Source organism: Crocodylus siamensis, chromosome 1 (assembly GCF_052110815.1).
Source record: "Crocodylus siamensis isolate JL-2025a chromosome 1, ASM5211081v1, whole genome shotgun sequence".
NCBI lineage: Eukaryota > Metazoa > Chordata > Crocodylia > Crocodylidae > Crocodylus > Crocodylus siamensis.
In genome coordinates, this window is record NC_143395.1 from 147,431,021 (window position 1) to 147,446,814 (window position 15,794).

Sequence of the window (15,794 nt, forward strand, 5' to 3'; positions counted from 1 at the left end):
TAATTTATCTTTCTCTCTTCCCCTACACCTTTAAGAATTGTCCAAATCTTGCAGTTTCTTTCTCCGTATGGTCTTTGATTCAGCCTTTTCACCTGTGCAAACAGCTACAATTCTTATCCAGGTCCTCCTCATCCTTTTCTTGACCAATACAGTCTTCTCCTCTTGGACATTTGTGACATTTATGTTGCCCCACTTTCAACACACATGTGTTAAGGTTATCTTCTTTGCCTGTTGCTCCCACCTTGTTACTGCACTGCCTTTTTGAAACCTTTCACTTACTCCCTGTTTTCTATCACTTAAGTTCAGGCCTTTTTGTCTTCACCTTTAAAACCCTTCACAGTTTTGCCTGCCATACTTTTCTACTCTTGTATCTTGTTGTTCCCTCTTACTCCTGCAATGCCAACCTAGTTCACCTGCTTGTCTATTCTTTCAAGCATCTTTGCTGGTACCTTCACATGAGCATGGAATACCCTCCCCTAACTAGTCTGGAAATTTAAAACCACTTCTTTTTAAAATCTCTTCCCCAAGACCACTTCTACCATCATCTTATTGGAAATTGCCAGTTGATAATGGCAAGGTAGAGGAACAGTGGGGATTGCTAATGTAGCAATGATTTGTTTTATTAAAAAAATAATGAAATCAGACCTGTGAAGTTGTGCTCATGAGCTACCCTGTGTAACCACATTCTTTATTATTGCTCCCCTTGTCTCTCCTTTCACCATTCCTTGTCATGTTTACTTGTTGTGTCATCTTAGTTAGACTGTAACTTCTTCAAGAAAAAAATGGTGTTACCTTGTATATATTTTTCTGCACTGAATTCACTGGTCCAAATTTAAAGCAATATTGCTATGTATGAAAGCAAAAAGTTACCTGATCCCATGCTACTGATCTGGAATGTGCTTCTATTTAAGCTCATAGCAGTCCTGGTTAAATACCAAGTGTATCAAACAGGATCAGAAGCAAGCTTAGAATTCCTTCTGGCCAAGTACAGAACAGTTTGGGAAGGTTGGGGAGTTGGTAGCAATATGGAGCTTGACACTTACAGTTACTCATGTGGTTAATTTGTTGTGGCTTTTAACTTGTTATTTAAAGTTCTGTGCACCAGTATGTTATAGATACATGTACACTTCCTGTTTTTCTTAATGCTTCATATTTTTCTTCAGGAGATTCCACTTTCAGAAATTCTCCAGGTGATTCAGCCTCGAGATTTCTCAAACATGGTGCAGGGCAGCAACCCACATTGTTTTGAGATCATCACTGACACCATGGTGTACTTTGTTGGCGAAAACATTGGCAGCAGCCATCACAGTCCTGTTCTTGCTGCCACCGGAGTTGGACTTGACGTAGCTCAGGGCTGGGAGAAAGCCATTCGTCAGGCCTTGATGCCAGTCACTCCTCAAGCTAGCGTTTGCACTGCACCAGGACAAGGAAAAGATCACAGTAAGCAGGCAGACAAGGCACTGTTGTTCCTATACTCAAGCTGTAATTGGTATAGGCTTCATTTCAAGGCACTTATGCACATAATTAATGCTAAGCACATGTTTGGTGAATTGGGACTTTCTTTTTATGAACTTATGGAATTTTATCATTTTAACTGGGAATTTTTCATCTTATGTAGCATTAAATGGTAGTCAAGAATCTGTAATATTTTCATTATGAACACATATGGGAGAACCTTTATTGTAAGAGTATACAATTCACATGTGGCTTATGAATGTAATGCAGATCCTTGACTACAGTATTTATAATATAAATAGTAAAACATGGGGTATTACTCATTTAAATTTATTGGATTCAGATCTTCTTTGGTAGACTTCTCTTATCATTCCTTTCAAATCTTACAATGCCCTTGTAAATTCTATATGCTGGAAGATGGAAAGGAGCTGATGGTGGGAAGTAAATGTTTCCAGTGGTGGAAGGAACTCCTGCTGTGCTGTGGGTACTAAAAGGGCAAAAGGAAGACATCGCCCTTCTTTTCCCTGCCCCCTTCTTTCTCTAGCAGAGGATCAGATTCACTGTCCTTGCCGCTCTGAATCAGACATTCCAGTCTGTCTCTTCAAGTGCTTCTTCGCAGCAGCTTGGTAAAAACATTCATTCTTACCCCTTCTCTAGTTTATTTCCCCTCTCCTGAGCTTCCCCTTCACTGTTCTCTGTTGCTGGTGCTTCCCTTCTCTTCCTTCTTTAAATCTCTAGCTACAAAGATACCTGCTTATTCTGCACGGTTAGTGATGTCTGCAGCAGCATTCAGCTATCAGCTTTTAAGCAAGAAGGGAAGGCATATCCTGAAAACACAAATAATGATGAGGGATTAGCATGAGGTTTAACAAAGACCTGTATTGGTATTTAAATTGGGGGATTAGTTTTTTAGTCCAAAAAAGCATTCCAAGCAGCCTTTCTATATAAGCCAGCTTCTCAAAATGAATTCCTTCAAAATACTAATAAAGACTAGAGTCTTTTTTTGGTATTGAAAATGTGCTCTCCCCCAACAGGCAATTAAGTAATAGTGGGGTTCTCAAACTGTGGGTTGCGACTCTCCGGGGGGGTTGTGAGCAACTTAAAAGGGGGCCACAAACTTCCAAGGGGGTATGCGTGGGAAAGTGGTGCACATCAGCGGCTGCTTTGTGTGAGCTTCCCGTCCCCTACCGCCATCCAGCACTTGGGGTCATGGTATTACAAAGTTTGAGAACCCATGAAGTAATATATATAGTATCCAAACTTCATGTATATAAAAAAAAAAAAGTGTGCGTGTCTGTGTGTGCACACACATGTGCACATATACACAATATATAGCTTTCTTGATAAGATGATATATTCTGAAAATCTGTTAGTAAATGAGTTGTTGGTGAAAGTAGTCATTAATCTGGCAATAGAAACTAAAAAAAATAATGGCTGCATATAGACATACAGCTGTTGATCTATCAGGTGTAAAATCCTTAATTGTCTAGGAGGCAAACTATTTTGTTTACATGTGCATTATAGGTCTAGTATTTTTGTATGTAAGTAAGGTCCTTGTAGTTGCATCTTTTATTCATTGATGATCATAGGGCATGTCTTTACAAAGATAGTTCTCCAGGTCTCAGTGTATGTGGAGTGACAGAACTCTCTTTAAGGAGTATGACGAGACTTAAAGTGGAAGAGTTGGGGGAAGGAGAATTCAGTATGGTACTATATGAGTAGAAGTAGCTCTTGAGAAGAATATTTTGAGTATAAATTAATGATGGCATGAAGTAGAATTCTTGTGTCTCTTCAAATGTGTATTGAATAGAGAATGGTCAGTCTGGTTTTTGTATGTTTTGTAGGATCTGTTTTTGGGAGGGTTCTATAGTGGGTCACCATCAGTTTTATGGTGACCAGTCCAATTTCTTACTGGGCATGTCTACATGTGCTGTTAGCATGCAGCAATAAACTCCAGCATATATCACACTGGAGTTTATTACTCCTGGATAGTGCAGTTACACATGCACGTGGGACTGTAGCACATTGAGCTGGGTCTGAGTAGCTTGGTTGGCGGTGAGCCCAGGGGTTCAGGCTGTCAGCCCAGGGCTGCCCTGACCCAGATCAGCATGGTGCAGAAGAACTGGCTGGGGCACGACGGTGCTCTAGTGTGGGACTAGCCAGCAGGCAACCTCCCCATTGAAGCACCCATGTGTCCCAGTTAGCTGCATCAGCGTCTACATGTGTGGTGCACACTTGTATTTACAAGTACTATCCTGCTGTGGAGTTAATTAGTTTCCTGTGGCCCAAAAGGACCGCATGCGTAGATGCAAGATGTTTACTACAGAGCCAGCCTACTCTACAGTAAATGTCTTGTGTAGATGTGCCTACTGTTCAGGCTTTCTTGCATTTGGCTATTCAATGGTCTTAGTAACAGGAATTCTGCAATCATTATTCTTCACTTAATCTACTTTATTTTCCCAAGTTCAGGAAGAGTATATCTTATTTTTCTTCTCCTGAGTGCTTCTGTTTCTTGATCTAAATTGAATACTGAAGCCTAACCTGCTCAAGTAGAAGAGAACAACCAGTGTGCAAATGTGAAATTGAACCACAATTTCTTCAGTTTTCAGCTGTAATGTTAACAGGAAATTAATTCCTGTGAGCTGGTGTTTGTTACCATGTTAGCTCAGTAGAGCCTTGCTTTCAGGGGAACATGGATGGTTAGAAAAGCAGCAGCAGGCTTCCTCTTTGGGCTGTGGGACTGTGTTCCCAAAGGCCATTTTTGAGTGATAGATGGTATGATAACAGTACCATATTTATTTGTGTATACTATCCATGAATTTGTTTCACTGTGGATCAACTTGGTTTTTGTTTTGTCTGAGAAGCTTGACTTCCATTTTGGAGTCTAAGGGCAAGGCAGTTTTTCCTGAATTAGTTTTTTTGCCTATGCATCATATGATTATATTCTTGCCATAGCTTAAGTTGGTTGCCTGATGAGAAATTCTATGTACTCTTAATTATCAATTGTCTGTTATTTTTTTAAACTTGCTAAGTGCTTCTCATCGCATCTTTTAGAGGCTTCCTTAAATCTAGGGGATTTATGGTGTCCTTTATCTGCCAAACATGAGAGAGATTTTTCCGTTATTTTCTAAATGGGGATCTTCTATAGCTTGCTTTAGAATAGATGAATATAATAAAGAAGAACCTATGCCTTTCTTGACTCTGCTGTTACTTAGTTTCTTAACCAAAGGAAATGCTATTTTTTACATGCTTCCCTGTTTTGTCTAGCTCACTACCTGAAAATCTGAGTGTCACTTGATTTAATGAAGCAGTCAGTAGGTCATGATCAGCTTCAGTTCCCAGCTCCTGAGCCTGTGTAAATTGTGCTACATTTTCTACCTGTTTTCCTCAATGCTGGCATTTTAGTGCTTTTCCAAAAAATGTGTTGCAGAAATTCAACCCAAGACCACTTTACCTAAATCAACATGAGTACTCACATTTGAATCTGAATGTGATATTCCTGCAGAATGTTGGGATACATTCTTTCACTGTGGCAACGTTTCTGGATTTCAGTTGCAAAGATTTTTAATCGTTAACAAAGCTTTTTCTGCTATTCTCTTATGGTAGTATATTTTCCTTCTTATTCCAGAGGAATTATCTCTCAGCATCTCTGTTTCAAATTGCCAGATCCAAGAGAATGTGGTGAGTCTCAGAAATAAATAATAATGTTATATACCCAGACTTTTCTTAAATGTGGCATACAAAATAGGGGAAGTTTACTTAAGCTTTGGAGTAGTGCTCCAAATACTCTGGCTTGATAAATCTCCTTCACTAAGGGATGGAGACGTTAGTAAAGGATAATGAATGTTAGCAGCCTGTTTTTAACTGCTTGCTTGACTGTCTTTTATGAAAACCCAAGAACAAATGGAGTTAGTTTCAGAAAAAGAATGGGAGGAATGAGAAAGTTGAGATCCATAAATTCTCAGAATAATTGGATGGAAACTGGGTATGGGTATCAGTACAAAATAATCCTTTCTTTTCTCTTTTTTTCTCTGAACTATGTCTTACTCTGTTTAATTCAGAGTGGCAGATTCTCAGCTGGTGTAAATTATCATAGGTTTACTGAAGTTTGTGGAGTTCTGACCGTTCAGCATAGTGTTTGAATTTTTTAAGCTATTTGTTAATAAAGTTATTTTAGCATAATTTAACCAGTACCAATGAATCTTAGAATGGATGTTTGTTCTCTGATTTACTCATGATATTTATAGCTTACGTATTTCATACAATAGGATATCAGCTCTGTGTACCAGATCTTTGCTGATGAGGTGCTGGGTTCTGGTCAGTTTGGCATTGTATATGGAGGTAAGTTACTGTAGGTTCTCATTATTTATTTACTCATACTGGCAGTATAGTTGGTCAGTGTATCTGTTTAGATACCTTTCTATAAAGTTAAATATTTTGTATCTGTGTACTCATAACTAAGTTGTCTTGGTGGCATACAGTTCTGTTGCTATAGTTTTTAATGTAAAAAAAATACCCGTGACACATCTTTTGTTTTGGATTAAGGCTGTCCAACTTTATATCTGGAGCCTGCGATTCCCCCAGGTTGCATGCTGCTGGCACCCCATTCCTCCTCTTACTGTACTGTGCTGTAGCCCTGGGTCTCCCAGACCCATAAGCTCCAGGGGCCCCATGAGCCATGTTGCACCACTCCTAGAAGTAGAAGTGGGGACAGGAAGCTGAAGCCAGAGGAGGGAGGGGGCAAATGCTCTAGGCAAGAACCTGTGGGCTGTATGTAGTCCACAGCTTGCATACTGGACAGCCCTGGTTTAGTTGCATCTGTTCTTTAGATATAGTACCTTCAGAGTACAGCTCTGTGTTCCATGTAACTCCATTTTTAAATTAGCTTAATGTTTTATCTTTAAAAAATATTTAGTGGGGTTTACTTAGTATTTGAATAGACTTGAGAACAAACTACAATTTTGGCTTGGAATCTACTGTATTTTGTACGTTGTTTCGACAGGTTCCATTTTGGTTTTTTAAAAAGGTAAAATGTTAACTTCAAGCTAGCTATATCATATAGGGCTGAATCCCTTGATGTCTAATGTGTGCAAATTCAACATAAAAAGTTATACTTATTGAGACGCAGTCAAGTTAGTTGCATTTGTCTGAAAAATCAGTATTTGTGTAAATTGTAAAACTGAAAACTGTAGTAAGTTGTACCTGAAGTTCTTATGCTCAGAAGGGGAAAAAAATATTTTCACCTTGTTTCCTGTATCCTTCTTGCAATACTTTTTAAATAATACATTTCACTGTGTCTCCTGTTTCTGTGCTTATCTTTAGTACAATAACTGAGAAATAAATTGTGTGGTTTTGTAATTGCATTCTTTAATGGCATAGGTTCATGTATAGCATTTGAGACTACTTCTCAGTCCTTTCAGCAGCACAGGGAGATGTTAAGCATAATTGTTTTCATCACAGGTCTACATTTTAGGATCTGGATTTAGTTCTGTTGTCACTTTATAAACAAAATGATTATCCTGCAACATTAAATTTGTTTGCAATATTAAAAGCATGAAGAAATCTTAGAAAATAAAACAGGATCTGAATTTCTTTTATCTCATGCATTCTTTTCCAATACCAAAGAGTTCGATCTGCCAGAAAGCAAGGAGGGAGGCAGAAGAATAATGAATAATTAATGATTAATTTAAAGGCAGCAACCATTCTTTCCGCTTGTCATTTTGTCTCCTTTGTCAAGGAAGCATTGTGACTTTACCTTTGTGTATTAGCTGTGCTGCTTAAATTTTTTTCCTTATTTTGCAAGTTTTTGTGATAGAGATGTACATTAACAGGCTGGTTGCTTAATCCAAAAACTTTTTGCCTTTTTGAGTCTCTAAAGTGCAATATTGTACATAAAGGAGTCCCTTTAAAATATGGACCAGGGGATGAATGACTATAATACAAATACAGACAATTAAACTATATTTGTATTCACTTTCTGGCTTACTCCCACAGTTATTCTGTCCTTTGTATATAACTCCCTTGATGTTTTGTACAGTTGCTCCTTGATTCTGTGGCTGACACGTTTAATGTTCAGATGAAAACATTTGTTCAGATTCTTCAATTACATCATTTACAATTTATCTTAGGATAATAAAAATACAAGAAAATGATAGAGCCCATAACAGTAATCTAATATTAGTGCTGCATACTGACTGCATTGATTATACTGTATTCCTTTATTGCTGACAGTACAGGTTGCCTCTCATAGCCTCATATAAAATTATTTTTTTAATGAAATAAAAACTTGGTTCTACTTGCTTCAAAATAATGTTCAATGAGTAATTTAAGGCATTGTTTTCATTGTTATAAACCCATGGATTTGAGAGTTTTACTAAGGCACTCCATTTACTGCTTAGAATGGAGACCCCTTCTCTTTTTTGCAGAACACAGTACATAATTTTATTTCTTTTTGTCCCCTCTAAACAATTAGAAGAAACAGGAATTAAAGGAGTTGAAAATACTGAGGAATAGAGGGGAAGATTGACTGGTAGAAAGGTTTGCTAGCACTCTCAAATTCAAGGCCTATGCATTAAAATGGTTTTGAACCTGCATTTTTAATATTAATTCTTTTTTGTGTTCATGCAACTCTAGTTTATCCTCCTGTACTACATATCTGTCAGTCTAATGGTCACCTGCTTATATAGTCTGAAGTTTAATGTTTATATTTTGGTTTTTGTGTTAGTCTACTATTGATGTTATTTCTTTTGCACTTTGGCATAATGTACTATCTAGTAGAGCTAGGATCTCTTCCTTGGCATTTGTTAGATATTTTTAACCCTGTGGAGGTCTGTAATTTTTAGATTTATTTCTGTGGCTCCTGTCACCCAAGGATTTGTTTAGTATTGATAATGAATAACAAAAAAAAAAGTGCAAATAGGTATTTTAAAATCCACGCAAAACTTTTTCCTCTGTCATTCTAGGCTACATCACATTTTCATAGACCTTTTAATCTGCCTTAATTATTTTGTTTTGCAATCACTGATTGATTGCCTTGCTGGCAGTTGGAACTTGAATCAGGTCTTCATTACATTGACCTCATTTTGTCCAGTGGAAATTAGCTTATGCTTTTGATCATTTATTTATATGTAAATTTTTAAGGCAGGTACAGTGTCATGTTGATTACTTCATGAACTTGCTATAACCTGAGTAAGTCAAGGCCACCCATACCGAATACAGAATTACTAGCTAGGTTGTTTTATGTGACTGTAGTTTGGCGACCTTGTAGCGTATGTCTGACAATGTATATAGCATTCTCTATGCCTTTCTCACTACAGTTGTATATTTTTCTGTATACTTTTCTGAAAGATTTCAGCACTTTCGAGCAGATATTTCCATGTTCTTGTTTTGTTACAAACTCATTCTAGATTTAATATTAATTTGTTAGATTATTAGTTTTTCCTGTGTCTGATCTAATTAACATTGCCTCTTAATTAAGAGCTTAATTTTGATGTTTTAGAAAACAGCTTGGTGTAGGTACAGCGGGTTGCGGGGAGCGAAACTGGGTAGACAGCTACACTCAGCACTTGAAACATTTCTTCTCTGTAAGGCAAGGCAGGCTGTTTCACCTTGAATTGGTATAAATTCCACTTGAGTGGTGCAGCCCCAGCACCTACATGCTTCCCCTAACCTCAAGTCAGTGTTTTTGATGATGGTGTTGTATCTCCTGGGGAATGCTGTGTTGTCCTTCATGCATACAACTCTTACTCGAGGTTAAGCTTGTACATAATGTTGCTCCCTGGCACTTATCCATTTCCTTTCTAGTTCATGTATTCTGCGTCTGCATAAGGATGTGCTGCCTTGCTGGCACTGGAGTTTGTACCAGCTAAGTCAGAGGCAGGCATTTAAGTACCTGTATGAGAACGTGGAAGACGGGGGGGAATGGTGATATGTGTAGGCTTGTAAGCGGAGGTGGTTCAAGCACCTACATTGAACACCTTCAAGAGTAAATTGGATGCTTATCTTGCTGGGATCCTATGACCCCAGCTGACTTCCTGCCCTTTGGGCAGGGGGCTGGACTCGATGATCTCCCGAGGTCCCTTCCAGCCCTGATGTCTATGAAATCTTTATGGTAGGTTCCTGCACACTGTAAAAGTATTCTTTCTGAGCTCTGGAACAACACAAGAGAGGATTCCTACTGTTTCCTCATAGCCATTCCTGCCATGAACATCAGCCTGGAAGTGGGAGCCGGGATTTTGTAGTTTCATGTGGGATTAATGATGTATAGGTCATCTGCATAAGAGAGAATTTTACTTAGTGTACCATTTATCAATGTGTAGACTAGACAGCAAAGCAGTATGCACAGAAAATGCCTGCATTTCAGGATTAGAACTTGTCAGACTCGTGTCAGGCAGGTATTGAACACTTATACTTCTGGAAAATATACCTTTTCCCTGTAACTTTTTATAAAGAGCAATGATTATTTCAGCCATATGATAACTGATGTCACTTTTCTTTCAGGAAAACATAGGAAGACTGGAAGAGATGTGGCCATTAAAGTCATTGATAAAATGAGATTCCCTACAAAACAGGAAAGTCAGCTTCGCAATGAAGTGGCCATTCTGCAGGTACAGGGAGATGCATTTTTAATATACGTTTGAGCTTATTGTTCTAGAAAAAATGTAGATTTGTAACTAATGTGCCAAGCCACCCTGAAAGAACAGGGAGCCTGATTGTCAGCAAAATCAATACATTTTTGCTAGCTGCTGTTTATTTGCTGCTGTCACTAGGCCCAGTGACATGTACCTTGGCTTACTGGTGACTGCCCCAAGAAGCAGACAAATTCATGTGATTTTTGGATAGCTACTTTTCTTGCCCATCTGTCCATATATTTTCTTCTTACCTCTGTATTATCTAATTGTGTCTGATTTTGAAGTGGCTTATTTTGTAGACAGTCCATGGATATAATTTCAGTTAAATAGAACAGTTAGTTCCAATGGTCAGCCTGCCAACACTTCATGTGCTAAGTCTTTCTACCTTAAAATATTTTCATTTGTTTGTCTTAGGCCTTTGTTTCTTATATAACTCTCAATTGATTTGCTTTTGTGATCGTAATTCAGAACTTTGTTTCTGTATTTGTATCAATGAAGTGTAGAGCCAGTTGTCTGAGATTCACATTCTTCATGTTAACCTTTCTCTAGAATTTGCACCACCCTGGGATTGTAAACCTGGAATGTATGTTTGAAACTCCAGAACGGGTCTTTGTTGTGATGGAAAAGCTGCATGGAGATATGCTAGAGATGATTTTGTCCAGTGAGAAAAGTAGGCTCCCAGAACGAATAACCAAATTCATGGTAACCCAGGTTGGTATTCCATTGCCGTCTGACCCCTTTACTTCATAGGCAGATTTTGATCTCTTATGCTTGTGTAGTAACTGAATGTACCCTAAAGGATAGTCTAGATTCAGTCATTATTTTTCAGGGGACACAGCAATAATGGTAGGCTTCATATCTAATAGAGGTTGAAATGATGTGAAAAGAATTCAGATTTTTATTTTGAATGGCAGTCTTCACTAGTAGTTTTTTTAAGGTTAATTGTTTACATTTAAAGGGACATCAAAAGTTAAGTTTTTTCAAAGGTACATGTATGTGTGGTTTAAAAAAAACAAAAAAATAACACCAGTTGAAAGTTTGATTAGGGAAGCAAGAAGAAAAAACACCTTTGTATTCCATCAATGTGCTGAAAAACTGAAGTCTTCAGCCCTGAATTATTGCATTGCTTATTATAGGGCTCAGCTACATTTAGGAGCAATGGGCTGGAGCTTTTGACTTGCCTGTGTGCATGCGAATCACCACTAATAGCTGGGCTTTGCACACCAAATAAAATTGTTCTTTTGGGCCCTAGGTTGCTGACCCTGACTTAGTATGTCATCTTTAGTGCCCAGACGCTTGCACTTGTTGTGCCTCTGTTAATTCTGAAAATGTGTTTTCTCTTTTTTTAGATACTTGTTGCTTTGAGAAATTTACACTTCAAAAATATTGTGCACTGTGATTTAAAACCGGAAAATGTACTACTAGCATCAGCAGAGCCATTCCCTCAAGTGAGTAAAGGTTTAACTAATATCTCCTTTTGCTGTTAATCTCCTTTTGCTGTTAATTTTTTTGGATTTGAGGATTCAAAATTAGCCTGTCACGTGGCAGTGTTATGCTGATTGCAGCCAAAATCTAGCTAGAATTACTTGAATTTGCCTGAATTTAGTTTAGTTTGTTCTTCTCTTTAAGTACTGTGCCTGACCTTCAGTGTGTAAAGGGAAATAAGATTCCAATCTAAATGAGAGCTTTCTAGCTGTGTAAGTGGATTTTTGGTGCTTTCACACAGGTTGTGATTGTTACCCTTACAGTGTGGATACATAAGCATTCACATGCAGACTGAATATGCACAATAGACTATGGGCTGCCTAGGTATGTGCATGGATGTGTAAGCACACCTGACCTGTATGTACTGCTTGGATGTATTGTCCCTCATGGTACAGCTGGGGATGGGGAAGTCATGAACATGTAGCTGGCCAGAAAACCATAACTAATGGGTGTGGGGGAGAGACAAAGGAGGGCCGTCACATATTTTGGTCGAAATGGCTGAGTGATTATGACACTTGACCAAGAAGTAGGACAGTCAGGTTCTAGGTGTCCTCCCCCTTGGACCTGCCTCTCTCTGCCTCTTCCCTTCTATTACCACAGCACCACAGGTTAGGTATTATCTAGTCTCCTTTCCAGTGTTCTTTGTGAAGCTGAGCCACTGCACTTTGCATTTAATACTTGATACATGGAGAACAGGGCAGTGGGGAAGTTTCTGCCTCACCAGGAACAAGGAATTAGGCAAGAAAATAACACCCCTCACTCCCTGCTTCCAGATCAAGACCCTTTTTTGCTGAGCCACACAAGCTCACCCTCAAGCTCACTCTGTTCTTCCTTACCCCACATATCTCCCTCTTGTGAATGCCCAATGGGATGGCTCAAAAAGAAATGCTAGAGAGGAGACTGATAATGGCTAGCCTGTGGTGAGATGATTAGAGCAGTGGGCTAAGAAGTCAGAGATGCAGGTTGAAAGTCCCCCTTGGTTGGGTCTGGCTAACATTCTGATAGGGACTGATCAGTGGGTCATTCCTTGATCTTGGTTAGGACCCGGAGGCATGAACAGAATACAAACTGCTAATAGTTTAGTTCCTCTAACTAGCATGATTTTTTTGTAGCAGGCTAACTTTGTGTATCATTCTATAATGCAGCACTAATATTATTCATAATACTTTCCCCCAATATGTCTGATTTGTTAAATATGTTGACAGAACTAATGCTAAGTACCACACTCTGGCTGCTGGTAGATGCTAAGGCAGTTGAGTGACTAGAGTCTGAAAAAGTATAAACCCTATTCCCCAAATTGCAGACACCATGCTTTGTGTAGCAGTGGGAATGGGACATACTTCCTCAAACCCCAATCACATGCCAGCATGTGGGGAGGGGCTGTACCTCACTTTGAACATGGAAGCAGACCCTCCCCAGTTGTTGGATCCGTGACACCCTGGACTTTTAAAAAGCATGTGTGCAGCTGGGAGCCCTGGCTGAATGCCTGCATGCTTTTATATGTTCCCAAGCATTGTAAGCCTGACACTGGGGAGAAGCTCCTTGATGTTGAGCTCATGGTGCCCCCCATGCCACAGCTGGAGGTGCGGAAGCCAGTTTAAAGATGTACCTCCCTCATCCCCAGCTGCTAACACTGACCAGCTCTTTTAACAGACAAATGCAGCTGGAGATGGGGGAGCTTTCCCCATTCCTCACTACACATGTTGGGGGCCTCCCTAAACTAGTGCAGGCAGCAGCAGATGGGAGATGCTTCTTCGTGCCTGATCCATTTTTAAAGGGGCCTGTGCGGCTGGGGATGGGAAAGCTATTCCATTCCTGGTTGCACTTGCTCCATGTAAAGAGCTGCTTGGCACGAGCAGCTGGGGATGGGGGAGCATTCCTCCGCGCCTCCCCCCCCACACACACTTCTCATGTCAGGCGCCTCCTCCAAACTGGTGTATGCAGCTGAGGATGGGCTGTGTCATCTCCCCACCTCCAGGAAGGAGCTGTCTGTGTGCCAGACCCCCAGAGCTGCTTCATGTCCTGAGCCTTGCCAGGACCTGGCACCATAAAAAGCTTTAAAGGTTGCAGGCTGTAGAGCAAGGCTTTCCAAGGTGCCACGTCCTGGTAAGCCTGCATCCTGACATGGACTATCAACTGATTGTCAGTATTGGGGTGATGGGGCATTCCACACATTCAGTTTATGGTGCCATACGAACCAGCCACAAAGATGTTTTTTGAGTAATATCTTTGTGGCTGGTTTGGTGTTCTGTGCTATCATAAATATGATGAAATTGTGGCCAGTTGCCATTTTTATTGCATGATTAATACTCTAATCACCCCAGAATTATAATTTATGCCAGGGGTCTCTTTTTTGGGCACTCAAACATCTGTGAAGTTAACCAGAAGATTGTCAGTTTAACGGTTCTGTGCTACTTTTACAGGTGAAGTTGTGTGACTTTGGCTTTGCCCGCATCATAGGTGAAAAGTCTTTTAGGCGCTCTGTGGTGGGAACCCCTGCTTATCTTGCCCCTGAAGTGCTCAGGAGTAAAGGTTACAATCGCTCTCTGGATATGTGGTCAGTGGGAGTTATCATCTATGTAAGCCTTAGTGGTACATTCCCATTTAACGAGGATGAAGATATAAATGATCAAATCCAAAACGCAGCATTTATGTATCCACCAAACCCTTGGAAGGAAATTTCTAGCGAAGGTAAAGAAATTGGAGAGAACACTTATAATATGTTCTTTAAAATTGTTATATTGTATAGTTTGTTTGGTTTTTTTTTTTTTTAATTAATTGTTTTTGAATTGTATTATGAGTTTGAGTCCCACAGAAGTGTGAAAATTGCTGACAGCTTAATGACTCTCTGGCAAAGTAATATAATAGATGTGAAAAATCTTGTTTAAATGTAATTACATTTAAGTATTATTCTTGTGAAGAGAGGGACCAATGGATTTAATATCCAGATTTTCAGAAAGTGTTTTGATAAAAGTTGACACAATAGCTTATTTTATGGAAAAAAATATAGCTTGGATAACTTTGCTGAGGTTAAAAACAGGAGAACTAGAATTAAGGATGTGTATCTTTTCTGAAAGCCAATAAAAGGTTACATTTTGCAAGGCTACATGTTGTTTCATATTTTAAAATATGTTATTGACTGTTTAAGTACAACTGTGTATGTACATTCAGATATACAGATACATATAAAATATCTGCATATAGTTGGAATTTTGCTCCGGAGCAATCTTAAGTCCAGGGTAGTTTGTATCTGGAGTTTTGGTCCAGTCTTTTTAATGAAGTGGATGAACCAGAATATGCAGATCTAAAGCCAAACATCACCAAGGCTTAGGATTGTTCATGCTTGGACCTATCACTTGTGTTAAGTCTTAGAAATCATTGGTATGATTCAGCTTCATAAAGATAGGGTATATATTTTAGGTCACCATTTTGGTGTTGCACGTACTATAAATAAATTTTGTATTAATGCTGTAAAATTGCTGAACTTTTTTTATTATTGTCTCTTCCTTCCAGCCATTGATTTAATCAACAATCTGCTTCAAGTGAAGATGAGGAAACGTTTCAGTGTTGACAAATCTCTTAGTCACCCATGGCTACAGGTAGAAACTTAATGTCTCTTTTATTTGCTAGGCTAAGAGCTGTATGTCTGTCATTTTAGATTCAGAGAACTTTATAAAAGATTGATTTTATGTTTAAAATACTACTGCCATGCTTTGTAACCACTGAGGCGGCAACTAGGATAACACTTTAACATTGAATGTGCCCATTCCTTCTCCCCCCTCATCTTTGGGAACCCTCCATCTCCTGATGGCTTCCTTCATCATGTTGATAGGATTCTTGCCTTGTACTTTCAAGGGTTACTGTAGTGTTCTCATTAGAGGTCTGCCTTTTCCCCTTCAAAAGACCTATAAAAACACCCTTGACTTGCATAGAGTTGACCTGTAACCAGAATATGGCACTGTTGTACATAGGAGAAGATAACTCATGGCTCCTTTTGGGGCCACAGTGGTTGGTCATAGTGATGGCAGAGCAGATAACTGCAGCAGGCCCATAATAGTGCCGTACTGTCATCTACTCTGTACAATAGTGAGTGTCCTTATGAGTGCTTAATTACAGTGGCTGCAAGATGGTGAGCTCAGCTTGTGTGGGGAAAGGTCTCAATGGCTGGGTAACTGATCAAGGATTTTATCTGTACTTAGTGACTTGCGTAGTGAGGAGAGGATA

At 39.2% G+C, this 15,794-nt stretch overlaps 1 protein-coding gene across 2 annotated transcripts in view; it reads left to right on the plus strand.

Annotated features, from left to right (window-relative positions):
- Positions 1-15,794, plus strand: part of PRKD3 (protein kinase D3) — a 64,463-nt gene that overhangs the window by 43,402 nt on the left and 5,267 nt on the right. For both annotated transcript variants that reach the window (XM_090045087.1, XM_090045096.1), the window contains 8 exons: positions 1,164-1,440; positions 5,084-5,136; positions 5,724-5,796; positions 9,955-10,061; positions 10,635-10,796; positions 11,435-11,533; positions 13,994-14,261; positions 15,084-15,169. In XM_090045087.1, the coding sequence (XP_089901213.1) occupies positions 1,164-1,440; positions 5,084-5,136; positions 5,724-5,796; positions 9,955-10,061; positions 10,635-10,796; positions 11,435-11,533; positions 13,994-14,261; positions 15,084-15,169 (1,125 nt within the window). The remainder of the gene's footprint in view (positions 1-1,163; positions 1,441-5,083; positions 5,137-5,723; positions 5,797-9,954; positions 10,062-10,634; positions 10,797-11,434; positions 11,534-13,993; positions 14,262-15,083; positions 15,170-15,794) is intronic.